The following is a 16497-nucleotide window of genomic DNA, read 5'->3' as shown; positions in this document are numbered from 1 at the left end:
GCATTCTAAATTACACTGTCTATACAAATCATGACTCCATTATGATTCCTATCTAACCCTAGCGAAAAGATTCAAGTGAAATATTAAAATGTCATGCCTTGTTGAGGTCACATTCGCCTATGCGATATATAAATCACGTAAACATCGGGCAATCCGTACCGCTGGGCAATCAAAAAGTCCTAAAATGTGAAAACACCGAAAAATTAACACAGGCCTTAGATATGGCCAATATAAGGTTTTCATAGATAATTTAACACTTGGTTTTGATATAATAGGCAAAATAAGGCAAAAAAAAAGAAAAAATAAAGTTCGGTTGCGTGTGTTCGATGTGCTACTAATCACTGCTGTTTCATCGCGTTTTGACCTGATGCATCACCATTATATGGCAGAACAAAAAAGGCTTGACAATATCTTAAAATTGTTCCAACACAATCCATTTCCAGAGAGAAAAATGATTTTAAAATAGTTTCTCATTGAATGATGAGAAACTATTTTGACATTGTAGTTCAGCTTTTTCCAACATGTTTCCCAGCTTGACAGACTAAACTGACAGACGAGAACGTGAAGGAAGGATCGATGACGATTGTCGCAAAACAACGAAACCGTAAAATGGGCAATCTGTGAACTTTTTTCGACCTTAGTTCACTACAGGAATAAATATAGTGTTGGAAATGTGGTAGAAGCTGAAAGACCGACGTAATGCAATACAATCAATTGTATGCAATGCCTTGCGTTAAACTACATGTTTTTACGTGACAACCTGTTGCCAAAATCCAAGAAGTATGTTTGCAAGAACTATCCCGTTGATCGACCAACCATCAACCAACAATCGAATTTTCTATTGGGAAGCAGAGTAACATTCTACTGGCATTCCATTTTTCCAACCATATACCTGGAATAAGACCGAAAACATGAAGTGTACGGTAAACCTGCCTTGCGATTTTACTTTGTCTCAGGCATGTACGAATCAAGCTGATTTCGTGCATTTCTATAATACTTTAGTAGATTTTACTCCGTATTTTCGGGTCGGATTGTACTAAAGAATCAAAAAGACTAAAAAAAAGCTGGATTCAAAACTTAGCTCATATTTTTGGTTGGGGCTTAGACTAAAGGCAGAGTATACAGTAAGATCATTCCGAATATATTAAGGATAAGGAGTAGATAGTCTTCAGTTTTTTCAAACGTAGCGGTTCAATGGGTTGATGTTATAAACATAAATAGTTTACTCTGGACACAGATTTAAACAAATAGCAAGAACGTACCATCTTTAATCCAACGTAAATCGATTTCGCGACCATTAGAAGCATACTATGAAATAAATTAATGTCTGGTTTTAATAATTAATAAAAAAAAATGATAAGTAGTAGGTTTCGATATTTTATTATATTATTGCTTTTCAGGCATTTACTACGGTAATCTGTGGATAAGCCCGCATAAGATTCCCTTTAAAACGAGTCATTCTCCTTTATGGCTTGGCCAAATATTCTGTATGTGAAACAAATACAAGGTTCTGCCGTATATTTGCTGGTCACCAACTTTGTCGGGCAAATGCTTATAGCACCCCCGTCCGAGATGATACGTAAATAATAATCCGAATGAATTGCAACCAGGATCAAGTCACAGCGTTTTAAAACAAATATTGTTTATCATCTATTCACAACATTTGTTTTTGAAATCAATGCTCAAATATAGTGTTTGAAAGAATGTATACACACTTCACTATATATATAAAATAGTTATTGCAAAAGAGACCACGTAAAATCTATAACTCTTACTTCTATTGCAGATACATGTTTAAAATAGTCACCGTTCTGATCAATATACTATTGGTAACGATCGGCTATCGATTCACAAACTTCAACAAACGATTGGCCAATAGCAGCTCCTAAAGCTTCAGTGTCGTCAGTTTCTTTCAAGCTACGTAAGAAAAACTCGAGGACAAATATCAGGCCCGGGGGACGGGCAGAGTGTCTCATAAGACATCTTTGTCCGGCCCATCTGTTTGGAATCTTCCAAACAAGAAACGCTTTTAGATAATAAGTAGGTTCTCCGCTTTATTGAACGAAATTTTGCTGTCCAACCAATATCTTCCAGAATGCGAGGTAAAACAGACTATTATAGCAAATTCAAGTATTTAGCATCAGTCCATACACTATCAAAAACGAGCGGTCTAATTCATCTTTTGTTTGAAATGCCCCACCACACTAACTCCGGGTAAATTATATAATATTTTCATATAACATGTGTATTTACTGTTTCTCAGCGACTGCAATCATATTGAGTAATTGCTATTTAATTTGAATGTAGATTCACCGTTTGAAACAATAGTTTTTGAAGACTGTGCATTCTCTACATATTTTACTGAGTACTATCCGCAAAATTTGTTTTCTTTGGTTTGGATCAATTTCACTGATAGCATGTGTACCATGTTGCAACTGCTACACATGCTATCAGTTTTTCCATTTACGATGTTCTAAATGTTACGGACCCAATTTTTCGATACCAGGCTCATGACTCGCTTGTTTTCCTTATTTGTGGAATGTTCCGCTGTAACTCTTCAGTGATCATTCTTGGCTGGTGAAACTCTGACCTTTTTGGATTTTCCATAGTTGTCTATAAACATTTTCAACCGTTCCATCAGTTTCAAACTTATCTTTGTTAGTCGCGTAGGGGAATCTGTTTGAAGTTTTTGTTGAAAAGTTAATTTTAGTCTACTTCTTATTTCCAACTAGTGACAATCTGAAAAATAAACAATTAGAAGATTATGACCCACTAAATTGTGTATGTATCTTTTGGGGTAGCCTGTATTACAAAAAAAGATACAGCGAATCATATCGAAGCAATTGGATTAACTGATCTGATTTGGCTAGATGCCAAAGAAGGTCGATAGATTAGATTAATAAAAAACCGTCTAATATCTCGAATCACGGTTCTAAAGAAGTTACTCATGTAGAAACTGGGTACACTAATTCCCAAGTGAAATCCTATAATTGTCTGAAATACTGAGAAAAAAAATGTAGATCTCAGCTTATCATATTTTGATTACATATGTATAGAGCGCATTCTCACGGTTATTGAGGTAGAAAGCGCTTTTATTTAGCGTGTTGATCAGCCATCCCTCATAAGTAATCAACCTCCGCCCTTCTAATAAGACAACGTGTTTTTGTATGCGTTTTTAAAAAAGCACGTCTTAGGCATCACGAACTGAACTCAAGGTATGTTGTGAAGTTTTATTTACGGAAAGTTGTTTTTGAAATTTATAATACCAGTAAATAGGTAAGATGGTCTTAATTATAAAGTAAAAGCTGATGGCGTAGGTTGGTGGTAGATTTTTAACGTATTCTATAAGAAACAGGTGATGTATTCGTTTTGTTGTGTATCCCAGTATGTACCAGGAGTATCTTCTTTTATTTAAATTTCCTCCTAATATATATATATATATATGTATATATATATATATACTTTGTTTTCGTCTTTTATTAACAGAATGTACAAACATCATTTTTGATAGGTAACAATTTAAAAAGCTATCTTTGTATACGTTGAACACGAGCTACGATTCTAACTACTGCGGGAGCTCCACAGCTGTTCACAATTCAAAGTGTGGCGGGCAGATATTGTACTTTAAACCATACACAAGGTTCCTTTGTCACATACGTAACATAATTTTAATATTACTTAACACTTAACACGGATTTTGCATTTGTAGCGCATGGCATTTTCAGTTGACATTAACATCATTATCACATTATCAGTGTATTCTGTCAAGTGAGGTTAAGTAACCTTTGAAGTTAAGTTAACGATTAGAGCCACATCAGTATGTAGCTATGCGAGGACAACACCAACTCTTAACATAAAAAATCGATTAACAACTTGTTAACTTATCGCAATTTTTAAGTCTACGACAGGCCGTGTCGTCCACGAAATCATAACTTTAAAAGATGGATTGCCAAGACAGTAACAACAGTCACACCTAAACTTATGAACCCACATATTTTGACCCTATTAAGTTTTTGCTTTATATTTACTACGATCTCTATGCGATCATTTTTGTGGACTTGTTCCTATACAAAAGGCCTCGAGTGCACTTCTGCGAAGAACAGTCAGAAGAACGATACGAGTAATAATTATAAGGATGCCCAGCTACAGGCACATTAAAATATTGTGAAAAAAAATAACCAGCAATAATCCTAGAATACCAGACAAAAAAAAATGACCGGTGCTTGGAGCACATGGTACTGCAAAAATACACAAAATATCAGGTTATTTTACGATTTGGCTGTCAGGTGTTAACTACAACTTGTCCGACCTTCGCAATTTGCCCCATGCTTTAATTGTCTCGATTTTGTGCAAACATCAACGAGCAAATGCGAAACTGAAAGGAATCATCTGGCTAATAAGAGTCCCAGCAAAATGTAGGGTCTCAAAGAAAAGAGACAATTGTGAGCGTTTAGTGGCATGTATTATCAGCTACAAGTATTTTATAAAATCGCCTTTTTTGACGCGAAACAAATCATACACAAGTCACCACTTATTTTTAGTACAGTTTTACGTCAGCCTAATCTAACGTAACCTAACCTTTCTGAGAAATTAAATTCATTAAAATGTCGCTTATCATTGGTATAATTATTTGCTTATATCAGAAAATCTGTACAATACACGGCAGCAACAAGGGATTTTATACTACTGTTAGTTATATACGTGGGACATAATCTATTAGGCTACCGTAGAATTCATATATATTTATACAAACATGCGTAAAAGTTTTTCAGATGCGAAGATCAGATACCGTAAGCCGAACGTTACGGAATATCCAATCAATTTCTTTTTCTTGATTTACGAGGCCAGATGTAAGTTAGAAGACATGTACATGAAATGACTAGGTCGTACTACAACTAGGTATCAAGGACAAAATGAAAGCCACATCTCTTGTGGCGTGGATTCGTATAGAGGAGGATTTCGGTCATTAATATACACGTCTAATTGAGCTATTCCTAAACGGCCTAAATGAACTCGATACCCTCGTACTTAACATTTCCAATTTTAGTTTCGGGAAAAATAATTTGTCCGTCGGCAACGTTGAATACGGTGATGTACGTAGCAGCCTTGCCTTTCACCTCCTCAGATTTGATAGCGACAGCCACAGTGTCTTGTGTTTCTGCAAGTGACACACATTAATGTTGTTTTCCTTCACTCATGCCCATTATGTAGGTCCGCGGTGAAAGGATGAAGCAAACCGTTGCTCAAAGTGGCGAGCAATCCTACCTACTAATGTCGTTTGAAACATACGATCTTGCCAATTCAAATAAATACGTTATGAAAAACTATATATGTATGAAGTGACCTTGGTTAATTGGTACTCAGCCTACAATTTTATCTAAATTAAAGCTAGTATGCTTAAAGCGATTTCTTACCGGGTATAAACTTGAAAGACGAGAATCCATGTGATTCGATTTTGGGTCCGACTTTTTGCAAGGTGATTCGCTGGAAATCCTGTGACGCGCGAAGCAGCAAATTTGTTCCGCGTATTTCATCCTTCAGATCATCATAAGCCTCGTGGGAAGCCCGTCGCGGTAAGAAGAACCATTGCTGATGCACGGGAGACCAGTTAACCGCTAGAGTCCAATTCGGTAAAGAACCATATGAAGGGAATCTCCAAGTTAATAATGCGATACGTAGTTGGGCCTAGCGTGTACCGAACAGACACAGCAGACTTATACTGGCTTGCTAATTTTCGATATAATTTATTCGATGCATAAAATTCTCTCAATTCTACTGACCTCGGACTACACTTTGAAAGTACGAGTACCATTTCGAAACACCAATACTAATCGAACGGTAATATATACGCGAAATCAAACAGAAATAGAATAAGTAAGTTGGTTTGATAAAACGAATAATGTAAGATAAGAGCTCACCTTCATGAATCATGTATCCCGGAGGCTCAATATTCGCTGCCGCGCAAAGGCTAAGATAATTGTCCCGCCATTCCCTATGTACGACCCTACCACCAGGTGTTACTACCTTGATCCATTGCGGATCATATGATATAATTGCGCCGTTCGAATTCGTCCATTCCTTACCTGTAATCAAAAAAGAATATGACTATTGGACTTGAAAAGCTATATGTCATTACGGTCCAAAAGGGACGTGGCACAACATCAAAACAGTTTCATCTTACGCCCCATACTAAAAAGTCTGTTTTTATAATGCATAACATCTTAATCGTATTATTCTATACGTATTGCATTTACATCGAAAATATCCAAATGTAGCCTTACAGTACGTGCAAGAATAAAGTTGCAAGCAGCATAGAATGTAGCATGGAACGACATTGCAAACTTTGTTAGCATCGTCAGAAATCAACAAATTACTTCATATAATTTTCACGTCTTATGGTTATTCTTTAACTACAAATGTGTCGTATGGCCCTTTATTTAACCTCGCTCTCTCAAAACAATTTTGAAGCTAATAGCGATTTCGTTTCGAAACAAACCTTTTTCGGGTCATCGGTTGAAATCGTTCCAATGAGTTTTACTGCATTTAGTAACCTTTCTGAAGACCGTAATGCTATGATTTGACTTTAAGTTAATTTAATTTAGCGTCTTCAAAAATCTATATGACCTGTTAATGTTAAAAAAACACTGAAAAAAGCTTGAAAAGAATAGAAAATCTACTAACAGCCGATACTCACCAAGCCCGCCAACGTATAACAAGCCATCTTTAACGGTAGCCCACTCAGACTTGAAGCCTTTAGTTGCATGGCCGTCTCCGTCGTTTAGTAGCACCCATGGAATTACCTTATTATACAATTAAAGATAAAAATAAAACAAGAAAAAATACGACAGTTAATGCAGATATTGGCAAATTGTATTGTCGGCAAACTCGAACTTCTACAAAGTTCAACCAGTTGCTTAAGTTATACGGGCAAAAATCAGATATGGTCACGCATTCCTGTTGACTTACCCTCTCGTCTTCTATCCGGTAAATAACACCCGTCCGATCATCAAACGATAGTAATTTCCCATCAAAAATGACCAGTTCAGATAGTTCCATACCCCGACCGCCCTGTGACAAACTCCCCTGTAAACAAGTAATATACGAAAATTCTTTGCCAGTTTGCTACAATTAATTTCGATTTTTCTCTTTCTCATATATATACATATACATATATATTTCCTGTACAATGCAGTGTATTCGCTCGATACCACATGATTATATAGCAATAGCAAATTAAATATACTATTGATATCGTTTAAGTTGATGAAGCAGACGAATAAGCAGACGATTTTTACCTTGAGCGTAAGTTCCGATGAATCCCATTCAATTTCGACGAGTTTATATTTCCGATCGTATACTAACCATCCTGTTTTGAGTTTAGAGATCCACGCATTATCGACTAGTTTCGATTCCTTGTCCATGTCAGCTACTACGGCAATTCGGTACTTCAGTTTGTTATCGGCTCTATCGAGTGACTGAAATGGGACGCATCGAAAACCAACACAATATAGCTTTCTCTAGTTCTAGCCGATTCCTAAAGTATGCAACTTCGGTCCACTTTTTTTTTGAACGCAAGTCTAGTTATTCTACGTGTCGCTCGAACTATTTTCAAATGGATCGAACACGTAAATTATTTCTGGAGAATTTTACATTTATTTTACCCATATTTTTCAATAGTCGAATTTGTTTCAACAAATCTATATGCTAAATAAGTAATTTTACAATCTACTGTACAGATTCACCCGTACTAGCACAGGCAAAGGCAGGTAGGCAAGCTAACAAATAATAGCATTGGCTGTTAAACAAGCAAGCTGTCATTTCGATCGCAGTTGTTCACGGATCTGTGTCAATTTACCAACTTCACGAAGTTCTTTTCTTGCTTGCTGTAACTTTACGCCCAGAGTCTAATTAAATAGACATTAATTCAACGATCCCACTACTCAAATTCTGTTCTTCGAAACAATACAATGGCACAGTGAATATAAATGTAGATGTATTCGGACTAGAAGCAGAATGTTTGTAACGAAAATTCAAGTTTATGTTTTACTGGCCACGCGCTATGCAGTGCTAGCAGTAAGCTATGCAATGTTTCCGTTACGGCTGTACCGTTCATATAGGCGCTGCATATCATAAGCCATTTATATTACTTGAGTTTTCATAATCTGGTCTTGTGTTAAACCTAAGTCTAGATTTAGATCACAAAGCTATTGTTGTTAAAAAGAGCTATGATTTGTGCGAATAAAAATATGTAGAAACGTTATAGATAGTATTTTTGGTAAAGCACATTGACTTTCATAATAATCGCTACAGATAAAGCCAATACGAAAATGCTGGAACGACTAAGCAGAATGAAGAGAAGCGCTATTTTACAATATTTTTTGAAAGACTGTTTCCGTTATTTACCAAATTATTTAGAAGTATGTGTCGTTGGTGGCATGCGTGGCAGTGTCAACTCCAAACCGCTTTCGACTAGAAGCTTGGCCGTCTGAGCTACGGCTTGATTATAGGTAATGTTGTTTTTATAGAACTCATTGTGAAATGCTATTGTGAAGCTTTTATTTGCCAATTATGTTCTTAAATTTAATGATACTGATTAGAAAAAATCGAATTAAACATGTTTAGTACTCACGATTGGCCTTGTAAGTGGATATGTTGCATTGTAGTTCGCGGGTTCTTCAAGGAGACTCTGATAATGTGTATGGTCGTCGAAGAGTGACATTCCCTTCGGTAATAACGTGTAGAATATGAGCAGAGTAATCGTGCCGAGCACAATGATCGTAAGCGTGAAATTGGTCTGGCATCGCACTGTCGAGTTGCCAATCCGGAAGTTGGTCCTAGTTCTAATAGCCTGAAGCCAATCGCGGGAAGTGCTACTCGATCCTGTCACCAAGGGGTTAAACTCGGGCAAAAGGGACCTCGATGACATCGTTGTTGTTCTTTCGAGTATCAGCTAAGCTGATTAGTGCGGGATCCGACCACGCCAGGCTGCCGGCGATCCCTTCGCGTGTCAGGTAGGACTCGGCTGTACAGGCGTGCGTACCTAGCCGCACTGTTCACAGTTACCTAACGCATGGGCCGAATGGCACCTTATTTGATCACTTTAACACCTGGCGACTCATTTCCCCGCTTCGAACGCACCACGCACAGTGACACAAACAGTAGTACTCCCGCCTTGAAGGCACTCGCAGGGAACGACGACGCGGACAACACACGCTGTTTGACGGTTACTTTGTTAAGCGAGCCTCTCGGCAATGAGCGTTACAGGCGGGAGCTGCACTTCGTTGCACAAGTGTCGATGCTACAGTTCTGTCACAGACAGAATTCTACCCGTCACAGGACCAGCTGGCGTTTTCACAGATCTGCCAAAATTGCCCCTCTAAGTCACCAACTTGCCCAGCTATCTGTATGCTGCCTACAAATTCGGTTATTGACCGCCTATTGGTCTCGTTAGATGACTCGAGCTATCACAACCGTACGCACAACTGATAAGTGCAAGGCAGAATGAAAAAGAATCATTGGCCTAAGCTAAACAGCACCAACATCACGACCAAACAACATATTGCACAGCATAGCAGATACGACGATTTCACAAGTGCGGTCCCGTGATTGAAGGAACGGGCCGTTTTACAAGGATTGAAATTTCAAGAATAAGCGCTATCATTCGGCTAGGACGCTTTCTCAATGAACAGAGATTGTCTACAGAAAGCGCCAATAAAGAATAAAAGCCATATCGGTCGATGTTAGATTTCCCCTGTTTTTGTTTTGGCAAATCTCTCCACCACGACTGCTCGTTCGTAGCTCCCTACTATGAGCAACGTTCAATCAACGTTGAATCGAACGTTGCTGACAGCAAGGAGGCCGCCATCTTGGTTCGGAATGATGACGTCTACCTCTGGTGCGCGAACATCTATGTTTAAATTTTGTTTTGGCGCGAAAAAATTGGTTTAAATATTGACTAGAGCAAAGATTTCGTTCATTGCACACCATAATCAAATTGTGACGTCGAATTTCGTCAATGGCATCATTGTTTTTTCTATTTTCTAATGGCTAACTATGTAATCGTGTCACATGTCATTCCATGTAATTCAAACAACAATGTGGTATTACAGGATAGTATGTAGTTAAAAATCCTACAGATTTACGCTGCTGTGTCATTTAATCACGCCTGTATAAAAATCATGTATGCGCATATTAGCGAGGAAGCACGTTACCTTAATCCCTCTATTGGTTAACGCTTTGGACGTCGCTTTTGCATAAGACAGCGTGTACTTTTGTCGACACAGAACCGAAATACGTGTTCCACTGAATTGGGGAAGCTATGCCAGATATTACCAAGGAAGGCCACTGAATCAATTCCTCTTTCTTATTTAAATGGATAAGGTTATGAACCCGACTCGATGGCTCATAGTATAAATTCTTCAGAATCGAACTTGATTGCGGTTTATCAAAATTTTTTCTTATCAACGTCGTGTAACAGGATTACAGTAAGTACTTTATTACGAGACCTACAAACAACGTAGATGATACGATGATATGGATCAAAATATCACCATGAGTTCAAGTAATCGCCGTAGTTAACTTTAGACATACTTGCATGCGTATTTTTTACTAAATACGATTTAGCAACAAGCGCATTAATGCATACTGAAGCAGCAAAGGAGTTGTACAATATCAATTCACGTAGTAGTTGTAAGGTAGCATATTGTTTTCACGCACTAATTAGAATAAGCACTTGCAATAGTCGTTCAGGTCGCTGTTATTGTTATTAACAGCAATTATTATCAAATAGCAAATAACAAAAAAGCGCCACTTCATGTAAACGTTTGTATCTACGCTGGTCATTGTCCGTATAATTCGGTTGGCTATAGGACTCCTTCTGAATGAAAACTCAAGGAAAAGTCATCAAAAACAAATGGTGGAAATATTGTGCGCTGCAACGGTGCACGGGATTAACTAGATGCGTATACAACTTAGGTATAGATAACAAAGAGGGTTCCGATAATGATCACTGAAGCATCCTTAGACTTTTAATCAACTGTTTAACTAGCCCTACCGATCCCTAGACGCCTGGACGGAGAGTACTATGCGCTAGATTATAATAGTCTTAGCTATTTTGGGAGGTAAACATTGCTCTGTTTTCTCACCAAAACCAAAATTATCATCATAAAAGTAATGCTTATTTATTAAGCATAAGGGATTCATGTATATGGCACAAATTTGCGTAGGAGGAAATACATTGGTTTGCCCATTAATTGCTATCGATCATCTTCGTGGATACGACAGTTTCCAATCTGACTGGTTTGGAAATTTGCTGCTGATCGTTCTCTATACGTTGTATATGCATTACTACAAGTGATTCTCTGTGTTGTCCTACTTTCTTTATGAGCAGGCCATTCATTTAATATATAGGCGCCCTGTCATAATTAATTGTTTAATGATTCATGCCTATGCAAAGTAACAGAGCATGCTGCTTTATGCCGAGAGAGCCGCATTTAAACAAATACTTAAAGTCAAAGTGTGTACTAAGTTTATTGCTCCGATTATAAATGCAACTCGTAGAGACACTGTCGATGTCATTTTAAGTGTGTGAGAGCCATAAATGTAATAGTTTTTAACTAAATATCTTGAGCATTGTTTCTTATTATGATGTTTAAAATGCTACGCTCGAAAGCAGGCAAAGTAGATAAAAATATCTAATGAAGACAATGTCTAATAGAACTAACTTACCATATATATTCTCATTACGGTCCCCTAGAGCTATGACGTGCGTACTATAACATGCAGAGATAAATATGTACTAAAATCATGTGTGATCAGTGTTCTTCCATGAAAACCTTTTGCATAGAACATAAAAATCACTGTGAAGCAAAAGTGACATTTGCATTTCGTGTTCATGCAAATAAAAAATCATCTAGAGATAGCATTACAGTAACCCCATAATGAGTGCGGTTTATAAGCGATGAGACATGTTGCCGCGGAAATATACGCAAAGCACATATATGGACCTTGTATAGGCATATCTACGCGATGATTTGCCCTTTAAGTAGCTGAGCGGATTTCGAATTATTGCCGTGTTTACTTACTAAACTTATGAACGCTTGAGGCGGGCCAGATTCAAGAGCAACTCTGGACACACAACACTTCGACGTCCGACTGTCTGAGGCAGTGCCGTACGTAGAACTTGAAACACTGATTCAGAGTTGATATGTAATCAGTTATACTAAGGTTCCTTAGCATAACTGATTACAGATCCTTCTCCAGCACAAGGACCAGTCATCAAGCCAACTAGTCAGAGGCGCGGGGTTGAAACGCGCCGCGTATCATGTATATTGTCATCCAGCAAAAGTCATATAGGAGTTGTCAGCTGAAACGAAGTTTGAAGGTCAGAAGTTTTGACAGATTTAGAAACGGTTTGACAGTGAAGCGTCGTAAAAGGAGAAACTATAAACGTACATAATGTGAAAACGAGTACAATATATTCTCAAAGAAGAAAGATATTTAAAAGTAGATTGTGTGTAATATCCAAGTAATAACATGGCTTGAAAACGACCCGACAGAATCCCACGGCTTCATTCGATGTCTATATTTAGCTGAGTAGATTATAACAACTACAACAACAATGCCCCTCTACTGTTTCCAGCTTTATGACATTATTTTTAAATCCTACTTATACGTATTTCACTAATACCTTTGGCAAAATAACACATTCAAGAAAACCCTTACAAACTCCTAGAACAACTAACGCCACCCCTAAATTAAAAGCGCTTAACGAGATTCGCTAAAAAAAAAAAACGAAAAATTATATTACTTATCGTGGTGAGCCGTAATAGTTTGAATTTGAAATGCTTCATCGCGGTGCAATACAACGTATAGTAAGTTTTGATCCATCGCTTAAGTGACTACTATTGCTGAAGGGAAAAGCTTTACAAGTTCATCTGATACCATGTTAAGCATCTTTAGGCCAAATGTCTTTGCCTAGCAGAAATTCGCCATAGAATTATTGAAGAAGCAAATTGATTCGTTACGTAAAAGGTGTCACAATCATTTTGTTCACTGTTCCTATTTTCATAAGTAAATTTCCCTTGGCGTCATTGTGGTCTCTCGTTTCGCATGTACCGGTTGACGTACTTTGAGTGGAGCGTAGTAAATTTGCACTCTTATTGTAACTAATGTCCGTATAGTGACGTTGAACGTTATCTACCTGACTGTTCTTAATTTACGTAACTATAATAGATCGATTCATCTTGCAATATACAAAAATCACTTCACAAAGGACTTCAAAATCTATTATATCGACCCAACGTTATGCCGTTTTGTTCTTCGATTTGAGACGTAGTACATTGGGCTGCCTTGAACGAAACCTATAGTTTAATATTATCGCTTCCGTTTTTCGACGTGTGAAATTTATGATATATATATATATATATATATATATATATATATATATATATATCGCCCCAGGCACCTTTTGGCTATTACTGATGAAACTAGTTTATCGCCGCTGCTCTGTCGCCAATGCTAACCGATAGCCTTCTCTCGCATAGTGTAGAGAGTCACACTACTTTCTGCCCTGCGTCATCGAATTTACGCTGAGGAATTCTGGCTGGAATACGAACGTCCGAGCTGTTTACGATTAAATGGTGTACTCCAATGTGCTCCAAGATGTTTCTCCCTGTAACGTTAGTTGGCGTTTCAGTCGCTTTGGCTGTCCCTATTGAAGGAACAGTTAAAGCATATTCAAAGCATCGACTTGTGTTAGCGTATCTCTCTTCGCCGGAGACATTCGCCGTTGCTAAAGCGTTTGGTGCGAATGGCCAACTTGACCTGTGGACGAATGTGCCACAAAATAACACGATTATGTTTTCTGTTGCCCCCGAGTATTTTTCCAAGGTCGAATCCACTCTTGTGAAGTCCAACATTATGACCGAAGTTCTCGAGGAGGATCTTCAAAAGCTTATCGACGATGAACGCAGCGGACAGGTTTATCGTCTGATGTCGCGCCGACCGTTCGATCTGCGAAATTTCGAGACGTACGACCAGATTGTAGCTTCGGTAGACTACTATGCCAGCGTACCGCACGCTTTTGCCGATATCAGTCGCTTCGTCATTGGAAAAAGCTACGAGAGCAGAGAGATCATCGGCATCAAATTCTCAAACTCCGTCACGAAAAAACCCATCATTTTTATCGAGTGCGGTATTCACGCCCGTGAGTGGGCTTCCATATCGACTTGCCTCTACATGATCCACCAGCTTGCCACTAATCAGGAAACACACAAGGACCTTTTGGATAGGTAAGGGAAGTGTATTCTCAATGAAACCGCCCATAAGACCACTTATGTAATAATTCGTGCAAGATTATATAGCACTTATAATGACGCCTGTTTAAACGCTTGTTTTTGTCTTAATCCGTATATCTTATATATATATATATATATATATATAAGCAGATGCCGCCACTAAGTGTCCTTAGCTTGAATTGACAGTGAAAAGAGCTCTAGTTCACCCAATTTGGTTATTTTTCTATCTATTATAATGCATGCTATAATATTCAGGCTAGTCGATTATCTGTACCAAGCACAAATGCCAGAAAGGCACCACTTTGTTCCAGCTGAGCGATTCTGTAACTTTCATACTGTTTTCTTTGGTCTGAAACCTTCACGGCCACGTATTCGGTGACTACTTCGAAAGCGATTTAATATTAGCAGCGCAATTGTATCACTTAATTGTCTGAAGGTTAATTAATCTCATTTAAAATGCATTTTTACCTTTTTGCACAGTTATGTAGGTCAAGTATCGTTCATGCAACCCCGATGTGGGCCTTAACTAGGCACACAGTGCTTTAGGTTTAGTGGAATAAAGAGCGTAACAGTTAAAAAAAAAAAAACAAGTACGATCCGTTCATGTTTGAGGTTCGAGTTCCACATTGTTCCCTCGGCCAATCCTGACGGTTATGAGTATACCAGGACATGTAATCGCCTTTGGAGAAAAAACCGAAGCTGTCAGACTGCTCACTGTTTTGGGGTCGATCTCAACCGTAATTTTGAAGCTGGTCCTCATTGCGGCTTAGGTACAGAGAGTGATCCCTGTTCGGATATCTATTGCGGTTCGAAACCGTTCTCTGAGCCGGAGACTATGGCTATTCGCAATTACTTAGCCGGGATCAAGGACCGTGTTGACTACTATATTTCAATACACGCCTTCGGCCTTGCGTGGATGTTCCCGTACTCTGTAATGTACGAACATTGCAAAGATCATCAAGAACTTCTCGAAAAGGCTAAAATTGGTGTTAACGCGATCAGGTAAGACAGACCCTTACTGAGAATAAGACTTACGTTGCGGTAATATGGTAAGGATGACAAAACATTTCTTACCTGTAAGCAGTTTTCATAAACAAGTTTTAACGTAAGCGCTGTTTGCAGGTGCTCGGTTCTAAAATAGTCTGGTCTAAGTTCAAATCTGGATGTGGACATGGTCCAATAAAATCAGAGCTGTAGGAAAAACGCTTAATTTTTTTTATTCCTCCTTTTGCTCGACCTATCAAAATTACTCGTGTCGAGCTTATCGTAGCCAAAAGTCAGCTGTGCATGAACTTGTTTAAGATAAATATTTCCACTCATGACCACTACGATCCGTTTGGCCGGACTAGATAATAGTTAATCATGTATGGGCAAGTAATCGTGATACTATTCACCAATAAATAAATAAATTAATTTATGATAATAAATTTTTTGCAGAAAAAAAACAGGTACTGTATACAAATACGGACCTATAGCGACGACCTTTTATCGTGTGACTGGTTCTTCGACTGACTGGGCTTACATTAGCCTTGGAATCAAGAAATCCTACGTACTCGAAATACAGCCGGCGTTAAACGCTGGTGGGCGTGGATTTCTCTTGCCGAAGGAAAAGATTATCCCTGTGGGAGAGGAGACCTTTGCTGGTCTTAAGGCCATATGGCTTTCCTAGATGTCACTGAAAGAGCAAGGACATTTTCAGCTGGCAACGAACCACGTTATTCAAGACAGCTCATGATACAGACTGATGCGTCTGGGTTTACCATTCACTTGTGTGTATTGAAAATTGTAAATAAAAAGGCGCAATTTCAAATCGCATAGTAAAGGTTATAATTTAGTTGTCTTATCTTGAGAAATTTAATTCAGGACACCCAGATCTGTTTTTATGTTTAAGGAAATGATTTTTATCTCCAAATTAGCCTATTGAAATCATGTTTGAAGGGCTATTTGAAGGGTCGAAAATGTTTTGCTCTCAAAACGTTATTTTCTCTTCCAAGTGCAATGTTGGTGAAAAGTGGCACCCATCTTTCGCTGAACTAGGGGGGAGGGGGTCAGTGTTATCTAGATCTCGAAGAAGATTTCTACAAACAAGTTTACCGGTACTTTAGTGGGTAGCACGCAGAAAAAGCCGCTTCTTACCAACACTTTATTTGATGGCTGCTATAAGCTGTTAGTCAATGGTTTGCATGTCCTTCAAGCTTTA

General features: G+C 38.2%; 2 protein-coding genes across 2 annotated transcripts; one reads left to right on the top strand and one right to left on the bottom strand.

Moving 5' to 3' along the window:
- Window positions 1-2027: 2027 nt before the first annotated feature.
- On the bottom strand, window positions 2028-9838 carry LOC111259705 (soluble calcium-activated nucleotidase 1). The gene is made up of 7 exons (XM_022831901.2): window positions 8630-9838; window positions 7296-7475; window positions 6967-7083; window positions 6695-6800; window positions 5919-6083; window positions 5415-5615; window positions 2028-5158 (listed from the first exon to the last, which is right to left on the bottom strand). Exons 1-7 carry the CDS (start codon window positions 8924-8926, stop codon window positions 5004-5006), a joined length of 1221 nt encoding a protein of 406 aa, XP_022687636.1. The 5' UTR covers window positions 8927-9838; the 3' UTR covers window positions 2028-5003.
- Window positions 9839-13505: 3667 nt separating this feature from the next.
- On the top strand, window positions 13506-16127 carry LOC111259794 (carboxypeptidase B). The gene is made up of 3 exons (XM_022832033.2): window positions 13506-14291; window positions 14910-15299; window positions 15735-16127. The coding sequence occupies exons 1-3, from the start codon at window positions 13651-13653 to the stop codon at window positions 15964-15966; spliced, it is 1263 nt and encodes a 420-aa protein (XP_022687768.1). The 5' UTR covers window positions 13506-13650; the 3' UTR covers window positions 15967-16127.
- The last annotated feature ends 370 nt before the right edge of the window (window positions 16128-16497 follow it).

Source organism: Varroa jacobsoni, unplaced genomic scaffold, assembly GCF_002532875.2.
Source record: "Varroa jacobsoni isolate VJ856 unplaced genomic scaffold, vjacob_1.0 scaffold_36, whole genome shotgun sequence".
NCBI classification, from domain to species: Eukaryota; Metazoa; Arthropoda; class Arachnida; order Mesostigmata; family Varroidae; genus Varroa; species Varroa jacobsoni.
Note: the sequence above shows the minus strand (reverse complement) of the source record. Positions and strands in the feature narration are given on the sequence as shown.